General features: G+C 44.8%; 1 protein-coding gene across 15 annotated transcripts in view; it reads left to right on the top strand.

The window, feature by feature from the left end:
* The window catches only part of dop1a (DOP1 leucine zipper like protein A), a 555,441-nt gene that overhangs the window by 413,348 nt on the left and 126,693 nt on the right, over positions 1–15,400 (top strand). For all 15 annotated transcript variants that reach the window (XM_068044706.1, XM_068044708.1, XM_068044707.1 and 12 more), the window contains one exon: positions 6,964–7,019. In XM_068044706.1, coding sequence (XP_067900807.1) covers positions 6,964–7,019 — 56 coding nt within the window. The remainder of the gene's footprint in view (positions 1–6,963; positions 7,020–15,400) is intronic.

Genomic DNA, 15,400 nt, shown 5'->3' on the forward strand with positions numbered 1-15,400 from the left:
AGACGAAGAGAATAGTGCACTTTTACAGGTTATAGCAAAAAGAATAGTTCATAATTCACGTGATTATCTTGTTCTGGACAAAACGCCCTGCAGGCCTGATGAAGAAGATGTCTTCACTCCAGAGGTGTAGCTTAAGTATGTTTAACAGCCAAAGTTGTATTCCGATGTGGTTTCAGGATTCTCTCAAAGTGGTGGACTCTCTGTAGGTCACGAAGTTGGTTGCTTGTACTCTTGTTACAAGGAGGTCAGTTTGCTGCATTGATGGATTTGAAATGGAACAGCCTTGGAGACCTTGCGGTGTTACAGCCTCTGGTTCTTTTAAGGCACAGATGGTACTGCCTTGTCTGCCGCTGCTTTTTGCAGTCAGCATTTAAATATTGAAAAGGAGTCAAACATGGCTGCCCTACCATGTGACTTCTCACAGTTCCTCCCCGAGGAGGGGGGAAGACAGACACCTTCCTTGTCTCGGAAGAAACCCATTCAATTCAGGAATGTCTCTTGATGGTTTCAGAATGGGTGTAGTTGACACTTCTTAGCCTGGAATGTATCCTTTTGTCCTTTCGAGACAGTGAGGCAGTTTTTGGATACATAGGCCAGGTCAACTGACCTTTGGCCATCTTTGCAGCACATTGCTCACTTTTTAAAGGAAAGGTCAATTTCAAAGAGCCCACATTGAATAAAGTTCGTAGCTTAAAAGTTAAGAATGTCTTTAGTGGGCGTAACAGTGAGAATATGAGCACAGAGTGGGTCTAGAGGCATTCATTAAACTTAATAGTTTAAACCAGAGGCTAACTAGATTCTAGAGGAGGGGTTAGATTTTTTTTTACATCATGGATGGGCAACTGAGACCTGTTGCTTGCAATTTTTGCACTACATAGGAACCTCAGGCCGGTTCATGTGCCTTGGGGGACCACTTGATTAGAGTTGAGAAGCAAAAAGTGTATGCTCGCCATAATGGAGGTATTCTATAAGCTTCCAAATAGTGAGAGGGTGATAAAGGAGTAAATTTGTAGGGAAAATCACAGAGATGTGCAAGAATCATAACATCATAGAAAAGTTATGGCACAGAAGGAAGCCATTCAGCCCATTGTGTCTGCGCAGCTGAAAAAAACTAGCTGCCCAGTCTAATCTAAGAACTGTAGAGTGGTGATATTGGGGGACTTTAATTACCCAAATTTTGATTCGAATGATGTTAGAGTGAAGGGTAAGGAGGGGGTGGGATTTCTGAAATGTATTCAGGAGAACTTCCTAACCAATGTGTTCTTGGCCCAGCTAGGAAGGAGGTATTGCTGGATCTGGTGCTGGGTAATGAGGTGGGACAAAGTGTTTGTGGGGGAACACTTGGCTAAAAGAGATCATCGTATCATAAGATTTAGATTAGTAATAGTAATTAGCAAGGCACAATCTCAAGCAGAACCTCTCAATTGGAAGAGGGCTAACTTCAATGGGATGAGAGGGGATCTAGCAGGGTAAAATGGAACCAAGGACTGACAGAAAAAGCAATAACAGACAATGGGTGAACTTTAAGGAGGAGATGTTTCAGCTACATTTCAACAAGAGGGAAAGGCAGGGGAACCAAAGCCAGGGTTCCTTGGATGATGAAGGAGATAGAGAATATGATGAAATAAAAGAAGGTCGTGTATGATGCAAGTCAGGTGAATTCCTCAAGCAAAAACCAAGCCAAATGCAGTAAGTTGAGAGGGGAAGTGAAGAGAAAATTAAGACTGGTGAAGAGAGAGTATAAGAGTAGAATGGCAGTTAACATAAAACGTTATCTAAAAGTCTTCCTCTGGCATGTAATGAGTAAGCAGATAGCAAGAGGCGGGCCAGGGCCTATTAGGAACAAAGAAGATGATATATACATAGAGGTGCTGGGCAAGGCTAGAATACTTAATGAGTACTTTGTATTGGTGTTTACTGAGGAAGAGGATGCTGACAAAATGTTGGTAGAAGCAGAGATGGTAGTGGTAATGGATGGGATAAAAGTTGATAGGACGTACTGGAAAGGCTGGCTATGCTTAGAGTGGGTAAGTCACCTGGATGGCTTGCATCCCTGGTTGCTAAGGGAAGTGGGGGTGGAGATAGCAGAAGGGCTTCCCATAATCTTCGGATCTTCCCGAGATATGGGGGAGGTACCAGAGGGTTTGGTGTGTGGCAACTGCAACACACTTATTCAAAAAACTGTGAGAGGACATTCCGAGTAACCATAGGCCAGTCAATTAGTGGTGGGTAAGGCCTTAGAAACTGTAAGCAGAGAAAAAATTAACAGGCACATGGAGAGACCGGTTTGAGTCAATTAAGGAGAGCCAGCATGGATTTGTAAAAGGCAGATTGTGTTTGACTGATCTAATTGAATTTTTGATGTAGTAACAGAGAAGTTGGTGTGGGGAATGCAGTGGATGTTGTTTATGTAGATTTTTAAAAAGCATTTGACAATGTACTACATAAAAGGCTGATTAACGCATTTGACGCACATGGGAAGGTCCGTGTGAGTGGATAAAAAATTGGCTTAAGGACAGAAAACAGCGAGTCATGGTAAATGGTAGTTTATCAGCCAGGAGGATGGTAGACAGCCATGTTCCCCAAGTGTCCGTGCTATGATCACTGCTTTTTTCATGTATATAAATGATTTGGATATTGGAATAGAGACTAACATTTCAAAATCTGCCGCTAATACCAAACCTGGAGGTGTGGCAAACAGTGAGGATGATACCAATCGACTGCAGGGAATAAAGATAAGCTAACAGAGTGGACAGACAAGTGGCAGATGGGATTAAATTCAGTGAAGAGTGAGGCGATGCATTTTGGCAGAAGGGATAGGGAGAGGCAATATAGACTTAATGGCACTGTTCTAGAGTGTGCAGGGACAGAGGGACCTAGGGGTTCATGTGCATAGATCTTTGAAGGTGACAGGACATATTGAGAGAGTAGTGAGCAAAGCATATGGGATTGTAGGCTTCAAAAATAGAGATACAACAGCAAGGAAGTTATGCTGTACCTTTATAAAACTCTGGTTAGGCCACAACTAGAGTATTGCATCCAGTTAGGAAGAATGTGAGGGTGCAGAGGAGATTTATCCGAATGGTTCCAGGGTTGAGGGATTTTAGCTACAAGGTTAGATTGGAGAAGCTGAGGTTGTTCTTGGAGCAGAGGAGTTTGAGGTGAAACTTGATAGACGTGTGCAAGATTATGGCAGGTTTAGATAATGTAGATAAAGAAAAGCTGTTCCCATTAGCTGGTGGTACAAGGACCAAGGGACACCAATTTCAGATTTTGGGCAGGAGATATGGGGGAATGTGAGGAAGAACTTTTTTTATGCAGTGAGTGGTAATGACCTGGAACTCGCTGCCTACAAAGGTGGTGGAAGTGGAGACAATGAATAGTGTCAAAAGGAAATTGGATGGGCACTTGAGGGAAATAAACTTGCAGGGATGGAGTGGGGGAATAGGACTGACTAGATTGTTCTACAGAGAGCTGGCACGGACTCGCTCAATGGACCAAATGGCCACCTTTCGTGCCGTAATGACTATGATTATGATCTGAAATTGTTAAACTCAGTGTTGAGTCCAGTAGGTTGTGAAGTGCCTAATCGCAAGATGTGGTTCTGTTCCTTAAGCTTCGTTGTTGGAGTAAATCGTTGTTTCACCTGGATGCAGTGTTTTCTGCCCTGGATGTTGGGAAGGGAGGAGGTGAAAGGGCAGGTGTTGCATTTCCAGCTTCCAGATCATCTTCCACCACCTGCAGTGTGATACCATCACCAAACACATCTTCCCTTCTCTCCTTTCAGCATTCTGAAGGGACTTTGTTGACGGCCTGGTCCACTCTTCCATCATTTCCAAAACCCTCTTCCTTTATCATGGCACCTTCTTGTGCAAAGAAATGTAGCACATGCCCTTTCACCACCTCCCTTCCCACCATCCAAGGCCCCAAATACTCCTTTCCGGTGAAATGGCAATTTATTTGTACTACATTTAATTTAGTATGCAGTATTCACTGCTTACGATGTGGTCTCCTTTATAGTGAAGAGAGTAAACAGAGATTGGGTAATTGCTTTGCTGAACACCTCCATTCAGTCCACAAGGGTGACCCAGAGCTTCAGGATGCCTGCCATTCTAATTCTATGTCCCATTCCTGTTCTGACTTCTACACTTCAAATGAAGCTGAATGCAAGCTCAAGGAACAGCACCTAATCTTTGGATTGGGTATTTTACAACCTGCTGGGCTTGACGCTGACTTTGATCATTTCAGATCATGACAATTGCCCACATTTTTTTCTTGCAGCTGATGCTGGTAATGGTTTTGCTGTTGCTGTTTACAGCTCCTCCAGACCCATCTTTTGTTTCTTTACTTGTGATATCACCACCCCTTTTTTGCCTTGTACCATTCTTTGTCATTTAATCACTCCTGCCTTTCATCGTCCCATAGACATTCTCTTTTTGTTCTTTCCTGCTCCCTTATTTCCCTGTCTCCATACTTGCTTGAAAACTGTTAAATCTCCAACTTCTTCCCGTTCTGATGAAAAGTAATCACCTGAAAAGTTGGGCAGGATTTTCCCTGCAGGATGGAGAGCAAAGATCAGGATGCTTTTCAGGTTCTGAACCTGTCCCCGTGGGAAAACAGTCACTCGTTGTGATTTTCATGGGGATGGTTCCTTAATTGGCCTGGAGATGGGCTCGCCATCCAATTAAGGACAGCACGAGCTCTCGAAGCTGGAGGGCCAATCAGAGGCCTTCTAGCTTGAGAGGAACAGCAGGCTGTAATGGAAGTCAAGTATAAGAGCGGGTGCTTCAAGATGAAGAAACCCTCTCTCCAACTTCTTAAAATCTAAATTTAAAAATGCCTTTTGCAGCTGGGCCACCACAGTGGGTGGGGGGCCCCTCTACAGGGTGGCCTATGGCTGCTCATGCACCCGAGCAGGGAGGATCTCTAGGCCTCCCTGGAGTCCTAGCCTCCTGGTGGCAGGCCATTTCCAGGCACCTAAACTGGTCTCCACTGCCTGCAGAAAGCTGGAGGCTGGCCAGAAAATCCCAGTCAGCCTCCTTTAATTGGCCTTAAGTGGCTCTCTGGCAGATAGCCTGTCACCTTCCCCGCCTCCGCAAAAATGGCCAGGAGATGGGATGGAGCTGAGGAACTGGCACACTGGCCAGTGGGGCTGTTTTTAGTTCCTGTCAGCCTGAGATCCTCCCCTGGCAAGAGCCAAAAGCTCAGCCCTTTATCTCTGTTTTTCTCTCTTCACAAATGCTGCCTGACCTGCTGAGTATTTCCAGCATTTTCTGTTTTAACTTCAAATTTCCAGCAACTGCAGTATTTTTACTACTGTTCTCTGTTTGATTTCTTATCTTTTTTGTTTCTACTCTGAACGTTAGCAGTAATTTCGCAATTTGGCTCTTAATACTAGTCCTTTGATTTTGTTTGCAGGGTGCTTTGATTTTTTTGGGTGAGGGCAGAAGTTGGGGTAAATGAGTATTCTCGACATACATCTCTGATTCCACAGTAGTACATCATATTAGATTTGGGTAATTTTCTGTACACCAATCTCTCCATGTTCTGCAGGTTCTCTTAGAACATCAGGCTCTTCTTATGCTTGATATTATACTCAGCCTCTACATAATGATGTACATTGTGGCTCACCTGATTTGCTTGGTGGTTCTTTGGCAGTTGAGTCTAACTGGCCAGTCTTCATACCTCTGATATACTTATCCTATAAAATATCTTTCTATTCTTAAACACTACCTGTTGCATTTTACTTTGTTTTTAATGGAAGCTCGGATTTTCTTTCTTTGCGTTTTCTACTCCTTTGCTGTCTCTATTTCCTAGCCACAATTATGTTTAGCATATTTAAAAACTGAGTTTTTTTTCAATTTAATCTATTAAACCACTTGGGAATGTCAAACTCTATATCTTCCTCATTTGTTCTGTTGCACTGCTTGTGTTGACGCTGCATCAAATACTTGCATAGTGTTATGTTAATGATTTGCCATTATTAGACAACTATAAGTACTTTGTCATCGGAGAAATTATTACTTTGATAGATTTTATTTTCCATAAGTCCAAATGGTGTAAGTACTTTTTACTGTAGCTAACCAGATGAGTGAGTTATATTATGTGGCTATAGTATTCCAGACTTAGATGTAAGTTAAGGTCTGCATGATTGTAATGAATGAACTACTTTAATTATTTTTAATTGTGTCAATTGTTTGCGTCAGAATTTCATTCTGGTTTTAGCAATCCATATATCAGCACTAAGATTTAATCAGCAAGCCTCTCTCTCGACACATCACAACACCAGTATGAGGTAAACAGTGAGATGTGTGGAGAAAATAAACACTCAGCACCATTTTCCCCGACACCACCACCACCACCATGAAAACCAGTTCCCTGATAGCTCGGTTGAGTTCCTCCAGTAGGTAGCTGAGCTGTACAAGCAAAGGCGGGCCCAGATTCATGCCCGCCTTATGTACTTTCAGCCAGAGCAGCAGTAGATCCCCTAGGAGGGCGGCGAAAAGTTTGGAGCTCCCTGATCCTAATTGTTGTCCAGAGAATCCTGCTGAAATGAATGTGTTTGGACATTGAGTGAAGCTGGGATTGGTCTTCAACCCTCCACCCCATCCCTTCTAAGGTTAAATAACTCACATACGGAACCTACTGCTTTCCACTGTGGTGTGATACTGAAAGTCACACAGTGCCCATGGAACCCTAGTCTGCATCTTCGGAGGGGAAGGAAGACAAATTGGTGCAGGAGTAAATCAAATTGGGTTTTAAGTTGTTCAGTAAATTTTGGGATAGGTTGCTTGTTTGTAATGTGCTGCAGTGGAGTGGTCCTGTGTACGGTTGAGCACCAAAAGGCACTGCAGACATAGTAAAGGCATGTGGGAATCAAAGTATGGTGATGACCAAAGTTATTTATTAAATGAGATTTTATTTATAATTAAACATTTTGTCTGAAACTGTTTTATGTTCCAGAAACAGCTCTCACTGGAAGTTTGTATGCTGCAGTTTTTCTATGCATATGTACAAAGGTAATGTGGCTTACTTGCACTATATACAATTTACTATCCAGACCATTTCCCTTCAAAATTTGTGACATGCAGATCAGTTTACCTGCTGCAGGACTTCAGTTTAATCCAATCTGATTACATTCTGTGAAACTAAAGTGGTTTAAGAGGGTTCTAGTGCATCAGCAATTTGTATTAAATTTTCATCAGCAAAATGAAGGTAAAGTATCTGGATTTTGTGTCAGGGTACAGTAGCATAGTTTAGTTTAGTTTAGAGATACAGCATTGAAACAGGCCCTTCGGCCCACCGAGTCTGTGCCGACCATCAACCACCCATTTATACTAATCCTACACTAATCCCATATTCCTACCACATCCCCACCTGTCCCTATATTTCCCTACCACCTACCTATACTAGGGGCAATTTATAATGGCCAATTTACCTACCAACCTGCAAGTCTTTTGGCTTGTGGGAGGAAACCGGAGCACCCGGATGAAACCCACGCAGACACAGGGAGAACTTGCAAACTCCACACAGGCAGTACCCAGAATTGAACCTGGGTCGCTGGAACTGTGAGGCTGCAGTGCTAACCACTGCGCCACTGTGACGCCCCACAGTGGTTATGTTATTCAGGGATGAGAAATTTCCGCCAAATGGCAGGTTTCGGAAATCTGCCATTGGCTTCTTCCTTTCTGACTTTGAACAAAAGACCAGCTTTAAAAAAAAAATCAGAATTGTCAGTGACAATTTTTGCTCCAAGTCGGAAAGGGACTCGTGGGGAGGGAGAGTGAGACTGGTGGGGGGGGGGGGGGTGGTGTTGGTGGGAGAGAGAGAGAGTGAGACTGGGACTGGGGAGGGGAGTGAGAGAGAGAGACGGGGGAGGGGGGGGAGGGTGAGGGTGAGACTGGGGGACGGAGAGCGAGTGAGAGAGGCTTGGGGGAGTGGCGGGAGAGAGAGACTAGGTGGAGAGAGAGAGAGAGAGAGCGAGAGAGCGACTGGGTGGAGCGAGAGAGCGACTGGGTGGAGAGAGAGAGAGCGAGAGAGCGACTGGGTGGAGAGCGAGAGAGCGACTGGGTGGAGAGCGAGAGAGCGAGAGAGCGACTGGGTGGAGAGCGAGAGAGCGACTGGGTGGAGAGCGAGAGAGCGACTGGGTGGAGAGCGAGAGAGCGACTGGGTGGAGAGCGAGAGAGCGACTGGGTGGAGAGCGAGAGCGAGAGAGCGACTGGGTGGAGAGCGAGAGAGCGACTGGGTGGAGAGAGAGAGCGAGAGAGCGACTGGGTGGAGAGAGAGAGCGAGAGAGCGGCTGAGTGGAGAGCGAGAGAGCGACTGGGTGGAGAGAGAGAGAGCGAGAGAGCGACTGGGTGGAGAGAGAGAGAGAGAGAGAGCGAGAGAGAGACTAGGTGGAGAGAGAGAGAGAGCGAGAGAGAGACTAGGTGGAGAGCGAGAGAGAGACTAGGTGGAGAGAGAGAGAGCGAGAGAGAGACTAGGTGGAGAGAGAGAGAGCGAGAGAGAGACTAGGTGGAGAGAGAGAGAGAGCGAGAGAGAGACTAGGTGGAGAGAGAGAGAGAGAGAGAGCGAGAGAGAGACTAGGTGGAGAGAGAGAGAGAGAGCGAGAGAGAGACTAGGTGGAGAGAGAGAGAGAGCGACTAGGTGGAGAGCGAGAGAGAGACTAGGTGGAGAGAGAGAGAGAGCGAGAGAGAGACTAGGTGGAGAGAGAGAGAGAGCGAGAGAGAGACTAGGTGGAGAGAGAGAGAGAGCGAGAGAGAGACTAGGTGGAGAGAGAGAGAGAGCGAGAGAGAGACTAGGTGGAGAGAGAGAGAGAGCGAGAGAGAGACTAGGTGGAGAGAGCGAGAGTGAGAGCGCGACTAGGTGGAGAGAGAGAGCGAGAGAGCGACTGAGTGGAGAGAGCGAGAGAGCGACTGGGTGGAGAGAGAGAGAGAGACTGGGAGGGGAGAGAGAGAGGAAGAAGCGGGCCAACACACAGCCAGAGGCGTGAGGCAGAGCGGCGCTGAGAGAGCACAGAGAGAAAGTCAGTCAGCCCTTTCAACCAGCACCAGCTTGGGGATCAAAGGGAGAGAGAGAGAGGCGGCGCAGCGAGAGATGGACACAGAGTGGGGGGGGTGGTGGCTGGAGCCGGAGTGAGGGGGCACTGAGGTGGGCGCAACGGCACACAGAGGACAATAAGCTCAAAACGTCGCGGGCCACATGCCAAAGAATCGCTACAATCTTCCACACACCGGCCTATTTAAATAGTCAGGGCAGCCCAGTCCCTCAATCAGGTGAAGGGGGGTGGGCAGTCCGTCCAGGTCAACGACGTCAGCTGACTGTGCGCAAGCGCTGACGTCATTTTTAAAGGGCAGCCAGCCCTACTGGCATATTTAAATTTTTAAAGCTACAACCCCCACAAAAGTTATAAAATAAATTTCTAACGCCCCTTTCCCACCCCCCCCCCCCAATAACAATTGCATTAACTATTTGCCCTTCCCCCACTCCCCAACCAAAACACTTAGCTTTTTAAATCTGAAATTCCTCTCGCCCCAGACTGCAGAAAGTTTAAAGTTCACTCCTTCTCACCATCCCCTACACACATTACTTAACCCTTTTACCCCCTCCAAACTAAAAATCTTAACTCCTCCCCCCCCCCCCCCACCACTGTCACTCCAGCTTTCCCCAGACAGAGAATGGAAGGCACGGGGGTGAATGTCACCGTGCCAAAGATTGCGGTGGGCCCGGAAGATTTAAGGTAAGTTGATTAAAGTTTATTATCAAAAGTTATTTAAATCCATTGGCGAGGGGGCAGCCGCAGAGCCTCACCGCCGCTGGGAGGATCGGCCCGGACCCTCCGAACATCGGCCTCCGTGGCGGACCGCTGCCGAAACCATCTTCCGGCCACCCCTACCACGGAGCCCGACACGTGGGCTTGGTAAAATCCAGCCCAAAGAGTGACTGAGAGGGATTGAGAGAGATAGACAGAGGCAAGGGGAGAGAGTGATCAAGATCACTCCTGACAGATGGACATCTATCCGGAATACTCCACATGGCTACATCAAGTGTGCGGGCAGACATTGACTACTTGTGCAAGCAAAAACAATGCCAGGTATCTCTCAAAATCAGTGTTCAACATAGTGACAAGAAAGTAGGTAAAATTCGTCTTCCCATTTAAAGCTTGTTCATAAAAATGCACATTTTTTGTTATTTTGATTAATAGTAAATACATTTCTAATGCCTTTAGAGTCACAAAGTTATACAGCACAGAAACAGGCCTTTCAGCCCATCGTGTCTGTGCTGGCCATCAAGCACCTAACTATTCTAAACCCATTTTCCAGCACTTGGCCCATAGCCTTATATGCTATGACGTTTCAAGTGCTCATCTAAATACTTCTTAAATGTTGTGAGGGTTCCTGCCTCTACCACCCCTTCAGGCAGTCTGTTCCAGATTCCAACCATTTCCCTCAAATCCCCTCTAAATCTCCTACCCCTTACCATAAATCTATGCCCCCTGGTTATTGTCACCTCCGCTAAGGGAAAAAGTTTCTTCCTATCTAACTTGTCAATGGCCCTCATTGTTTTGTATACCTCATTCATGTCCCCCCTCAGCCTTCTCTGCTCTAAGGAAAACAACCCTAGTCTTTTCAGTCTCTGTTCATAGCTGAAATGCTCCAGCTCAGGCAACATCCCGGTGAATCTCTTCTGCATCCTCTCCAGTGCAATCACATCCTCCTTATAGTGTGGTGCCCAGAACTGTACACAGTACTCCAGCTGTGCCCTAACTAGCATTTTAGACAGCTCCATCATAAGCTGTTATATTCTATGCCTCGGCTGATAAAGGCAGGTATCCCATATGCCTTCCTAACCACCTTATCTACCTGTGCTGCTGCCTTCAGTGATCTATGGACAAGTACACCAAGATCCCTCTGACCTTCTGTACTTCCCAAGGACCTACCATCCATTGTATATTCCCTTGCCTTGTTAGTCCTCCCAAAATGCTTTACCTCACACTTCTCAGGATAAAATTCCATTTGTCGCTGCTCTGCCCATCTATATCGTCCTGTAATCTAAGGCTTTCCTCTCCACTATTTACGGCACCACCAATTTTCGTATCACCTGCAAACTTACTTATCATACCTCCTATGTTCACGTCTAAATCATTAGTGTACACTACGAACAGCAAGGGTCCCAGCACCAATCTCTGTGGTACACCACTGGTCACAGGCTTCCACTCGCAAAGACAGCCCTCGACCATCACCTCCTGCCACTAAGCCAAGTTTGGATCCACTTTGCCAAATTGCCCTGAATCCCATGGGCTCTTACCTTCTTAACCAATCTCCCATGTGGGACTTTATCAAAAGCCTGACTAAAGTCCATGTAGGCTACATCAACTGCTTTACCCTCATCTACACATCTAGTCACCGCCTCAAAAAATTCAATCAAGTTAGTTAGACACGATCTCCCCCTGACAAAGCCATGCTGACTATCCCTGATTAATCCCTGCCTCTCCAAGTGGAGATTAATCCGGTCCCTCAGAATTTTTTCCAATATTTTCCCAACCACTGATGTTAGACTCACTGGCCTGTAATTATCTGGTTTATCCCTGCTACCGTTTTTGAATAATGGCACCACATTCGCTGTCCTCCAGTCCTCTGGCACCTCTCCTGTGGCCAGAGAGGATTTGAAAATTTGTGTCAGAGCCCCTGCTATCTCCTCCCTTGCTTCACATAACAGCCTGGGATACATCTCATCTGGGCCTGGGGATTTATCCACTTTAAAGCCCACTAAAACAGCGAATACTTCCTCCCTTTCATTGCTAACATGTTCAAGTATATCACAATCCCCCTCCCCGATCTCTACACCCTATTCCTCTCCATAGTGAACACAGATGCAAAGTAATCATTTAAACCTCAACTATGTCCTCTGGCACCACACACAGGATGCCACTTTGGTCCCTAATGGGCCCCACTCTTTCCCTGGTTATCCTCTTACCCTTAATATACTTATAAAACGCCTTAGGATTTCCTTTATTTTGCCTGCCAATGTTTTTTCATGTCCCCTCTCCGTTCTCCTTATTACTTTTTTTTCGTACCCCCCTACACTTTCTTTACTCCTCTAGTGCCTCTGCTGTTTTCAACGCTCTAAATCTGCCATAAGCCTCCTTTTTTTTGTTCCTGATCCAATCCTCTATATCCCTTGACATCCAGTATTCCCTGGACTTGTTGGTCCTACCTTTCACCTTAACGGGTACATGTTGGCTCTGAACTATTTCCTCTTTGAATGACTCCCACTGGTCTGACGTAGACTTTCCTACAAGTAGCTGCTCCCAGTCCACTCTGGCCAGATCCTGTTTTATCATATTGAAATCAGCCATCCCCCAATTCAGTACCTTTATTTTCGGCCCGTCTTTGTCCTTTTCTATAATTACCTTAGATCTTACAGAGTTATGGTCACTATCCCCGAAATGCTGCCCCACTGACACTTCTACCACTTGTCCAGCTTCATTCCCCAGGATTAGGTCCAGTACTGTCCTTTCTCTTGTAGGACTTTCTACGTATTGGCTCAAAAAGCTCTCCTGTATGCATTTTAAGTATTCCGCCCCCTTTAAGTCTTTCACAGTAAGACTATCCCAGTTGATATTAGGTAAGTTGAAATCCCCTACTATAATTACCCTATTATTTTTACACCTCTCTGAGATTTGCCTACATATCTGCTCCTATATCGCTCCGTGACTGTTTGGAGGCTTGTAGTACACTCCCATTCAAGTGATTGCCCTCTTTTTGTTTTTAAGTTCTACCCAGATAGCCTGATATGAAGAACCTTCTAAGATATTATCCCTCCTTACAGCAGTAATTGACTCCTTGATCAACAGTGCAATGCCACCTCCTCTTTTATCCTCTCCCCTGTCACACCTGAAGATTCTATACCCTGGAATATTGAGCTGCCAGTCCTGCCCCTCCATCTGTGGTAGCAACAGTATCATAATCCCATGTGCTAATCAACACCCTCAATTCATCTGTCTTACTAGTAAGACTCCTTGCATTAAAATAGATGCAATCCAGCCTTGCATTTTTCCCTTGCGCATCTTTGCAAAATTTGCTCATTGGCCCCCTCACATAAAAAGGTTGGACACCCCTGCAGTTTCCAACCTTCAGACTGAAAAGACCAGCTTTAAAAAAAAAAAATTGGAACTATCATTGACAGTTGCTGCGAGTAGGAACTGCTGCTTCTGACCTTCGGAGCAGCGTTGTGGTTTTTCCGGCGGACTTTAAAAAAAAAAAAATCGGAACTGCCAGTTCTGGTGTTTAAAATTTACTTCACCCTTCATCATTATATGATGTACTAACTGTATTAAATGCTGAGATCACTTTGATGATTTTATATAAATGCATTGTTCCATCATCTTGATGGTAATTGAAGGTAAACAAAGGGAAAACTAATGTTTCTACACATTTGAAGTGGCCTGGAAGCATTTGCATTTATTATAGATCATTAATCGTGCTATAATTACATGATAATGTTACAACCGAGGCGGGAGGAGTGCGCGTTTATTCTAGTTCCACTTCTCCACAGGTCACAACATGTATTTAAATTTTTTCCCACTTACTGATACAGTCAATCATGGACTCTGTTTTTATCCCAGAATAAAACACATGGGGACATGATTGATGTATGCAAAGTTATGAGGGCCATTGATAGGATAGATAGGAAGAAACTTTCTCCCTTAGCGGAGGGGTCAATAACCCCTCTTAGATTTAAGGTAAGGGGCAGGAGGTTTAGAGGGGATTTGAGGAAAAAATTTTCACTCAGAGGGTGGTTGGAATCTAGAACACACTGCCTGAAGAGGTGGTAGGGGCAGGAACCCTCAACATTTAAGAAGTATTTAAATGAGCACTTGAAACTCCATAGCATACAAGGCTATGGGCCAAGTGCTGGAAAATGGGATTAGAATAATAGTTAGGTGCATGATGGCTGGCACAGACACTATGGGCCTCTTTTTGTGCTCTATTACGTACCAATATCGTAATATCTTTCCAAAGGAAAGAAAAAGGAAAGATATTACGTACCAACCAGCTTTCTTTAATAAACAACAAAAATATCAGTTTATTATAAAACAAGCCATAACCATTAATGAAGTAAATCATAAACACACAGATTGAAATATTAAAGTTCCCTTTTTACTTTAGCCCCTCACACGCACACATACACTGGTTAACTGGGGGAAAAATGGGATTTTTGTTTTAGAGTTCTATTACAAAAAAAAGAGAAAAAAAAACTTGGGCTAAATACATGCTAATTCTTGAAGAAGAAAAATAGAAGATATGGAAAGATGTCCTTTGTTGTGGTTTGGCGACCCAAATGCGTACAGCCGGCTGTCGCTGGGATCTTCCTGCAACAATTCTTTTCTGCTGTGCTTATCCAGTTGGGCTCGAATGTGACTGCAGACCCAGAGCAAAGCACTTGACTCTTAACTGCTCTCTGAAATTGCCTAGCAAACCACTCATTTGTATTCGAGAAAGCGGCTCACCACCATCTTCTCGGGCAGTTAGGGATGGGCAATAAATGTCAGCGATGCCCACAAATAAATAAAAAACTGTGCATAAAAAAAACATGTTAACAAAATTGGTGATAAAGGAAATATAAAGAATATATTTAATGTGTTTTTTTTACAGCATAGTTAATAAGATGAATGTAGCTGTGCTTCTGCCACGAACTGTTTGGGTCTAATGGGTTCTGATGCTCTTCAGTAGCAGTTACATTCAGAGCCCTAATTCCTGTTTGTAAAACTAGTCATCCATACAACAAAATAGCTTGACCAACAGAGGGAGGTTGAGTTGGCGGGGCAGTGAGCTGGCAGTTGCAGTGAATGTAAAACTAGACCACCTGCCTCCTATTGTTGTGTTTTCCTCTCATTTGTCTTTAAAGGTATTTCAATTTGGATACTTGTTCCACTGAACTGAAGGTTTTTTTTAAACATGGTATTCATGAGCCCCTAAAACTTCTCTTAACCTGTTTTTCCAGACCCATTTTGCACTCACTCGGTAACACAGTGAGCAAAACTATACTAAAAAAAAAGTGCTTTGATGATACAGTCTGAGATCCCCATATAAAGAATAAAGTAAACCCACCCAAAAGGATGCGGAATGTATCTGATGATTGTAGTAGGGTGGGACCAGCGGTGCAGCAGTGGATAGCTATTGGTTACTGGAGGCCAGGTGCTTCCACAAAGGAGAAAAGTAAAGCCCTATGGAAAAGGTATCCTGATGCTGCTCCTGCTGTTTGCTAACTGATGGCACAGCATGGGCGCAGGTTGTGCAACATATCTCTGCAGCGGATGAGACCCTACTGGGGAAAAGAGAGAGTATTCTCTCATCCAGTGTAAAATAAGACACGAAGTAGATTTAATTTTTGATTG

Source organism: Heterodontus francisci, chromosome 13, assembly GCF_036365525.1.
Source record: "Heterodontus francisci isolate sHetFra1 chromosome 13, sHetFra1.hap1, whole genome shotgun sequence".
Classification (NCBI taxonomy): domain Eukaryota; kingdom Metazoa; phylum Chordata; class Chondrichthyes; order Heterodontiformes; family Heterodontidae; genus Heterodontus; species Heterodontus francisci.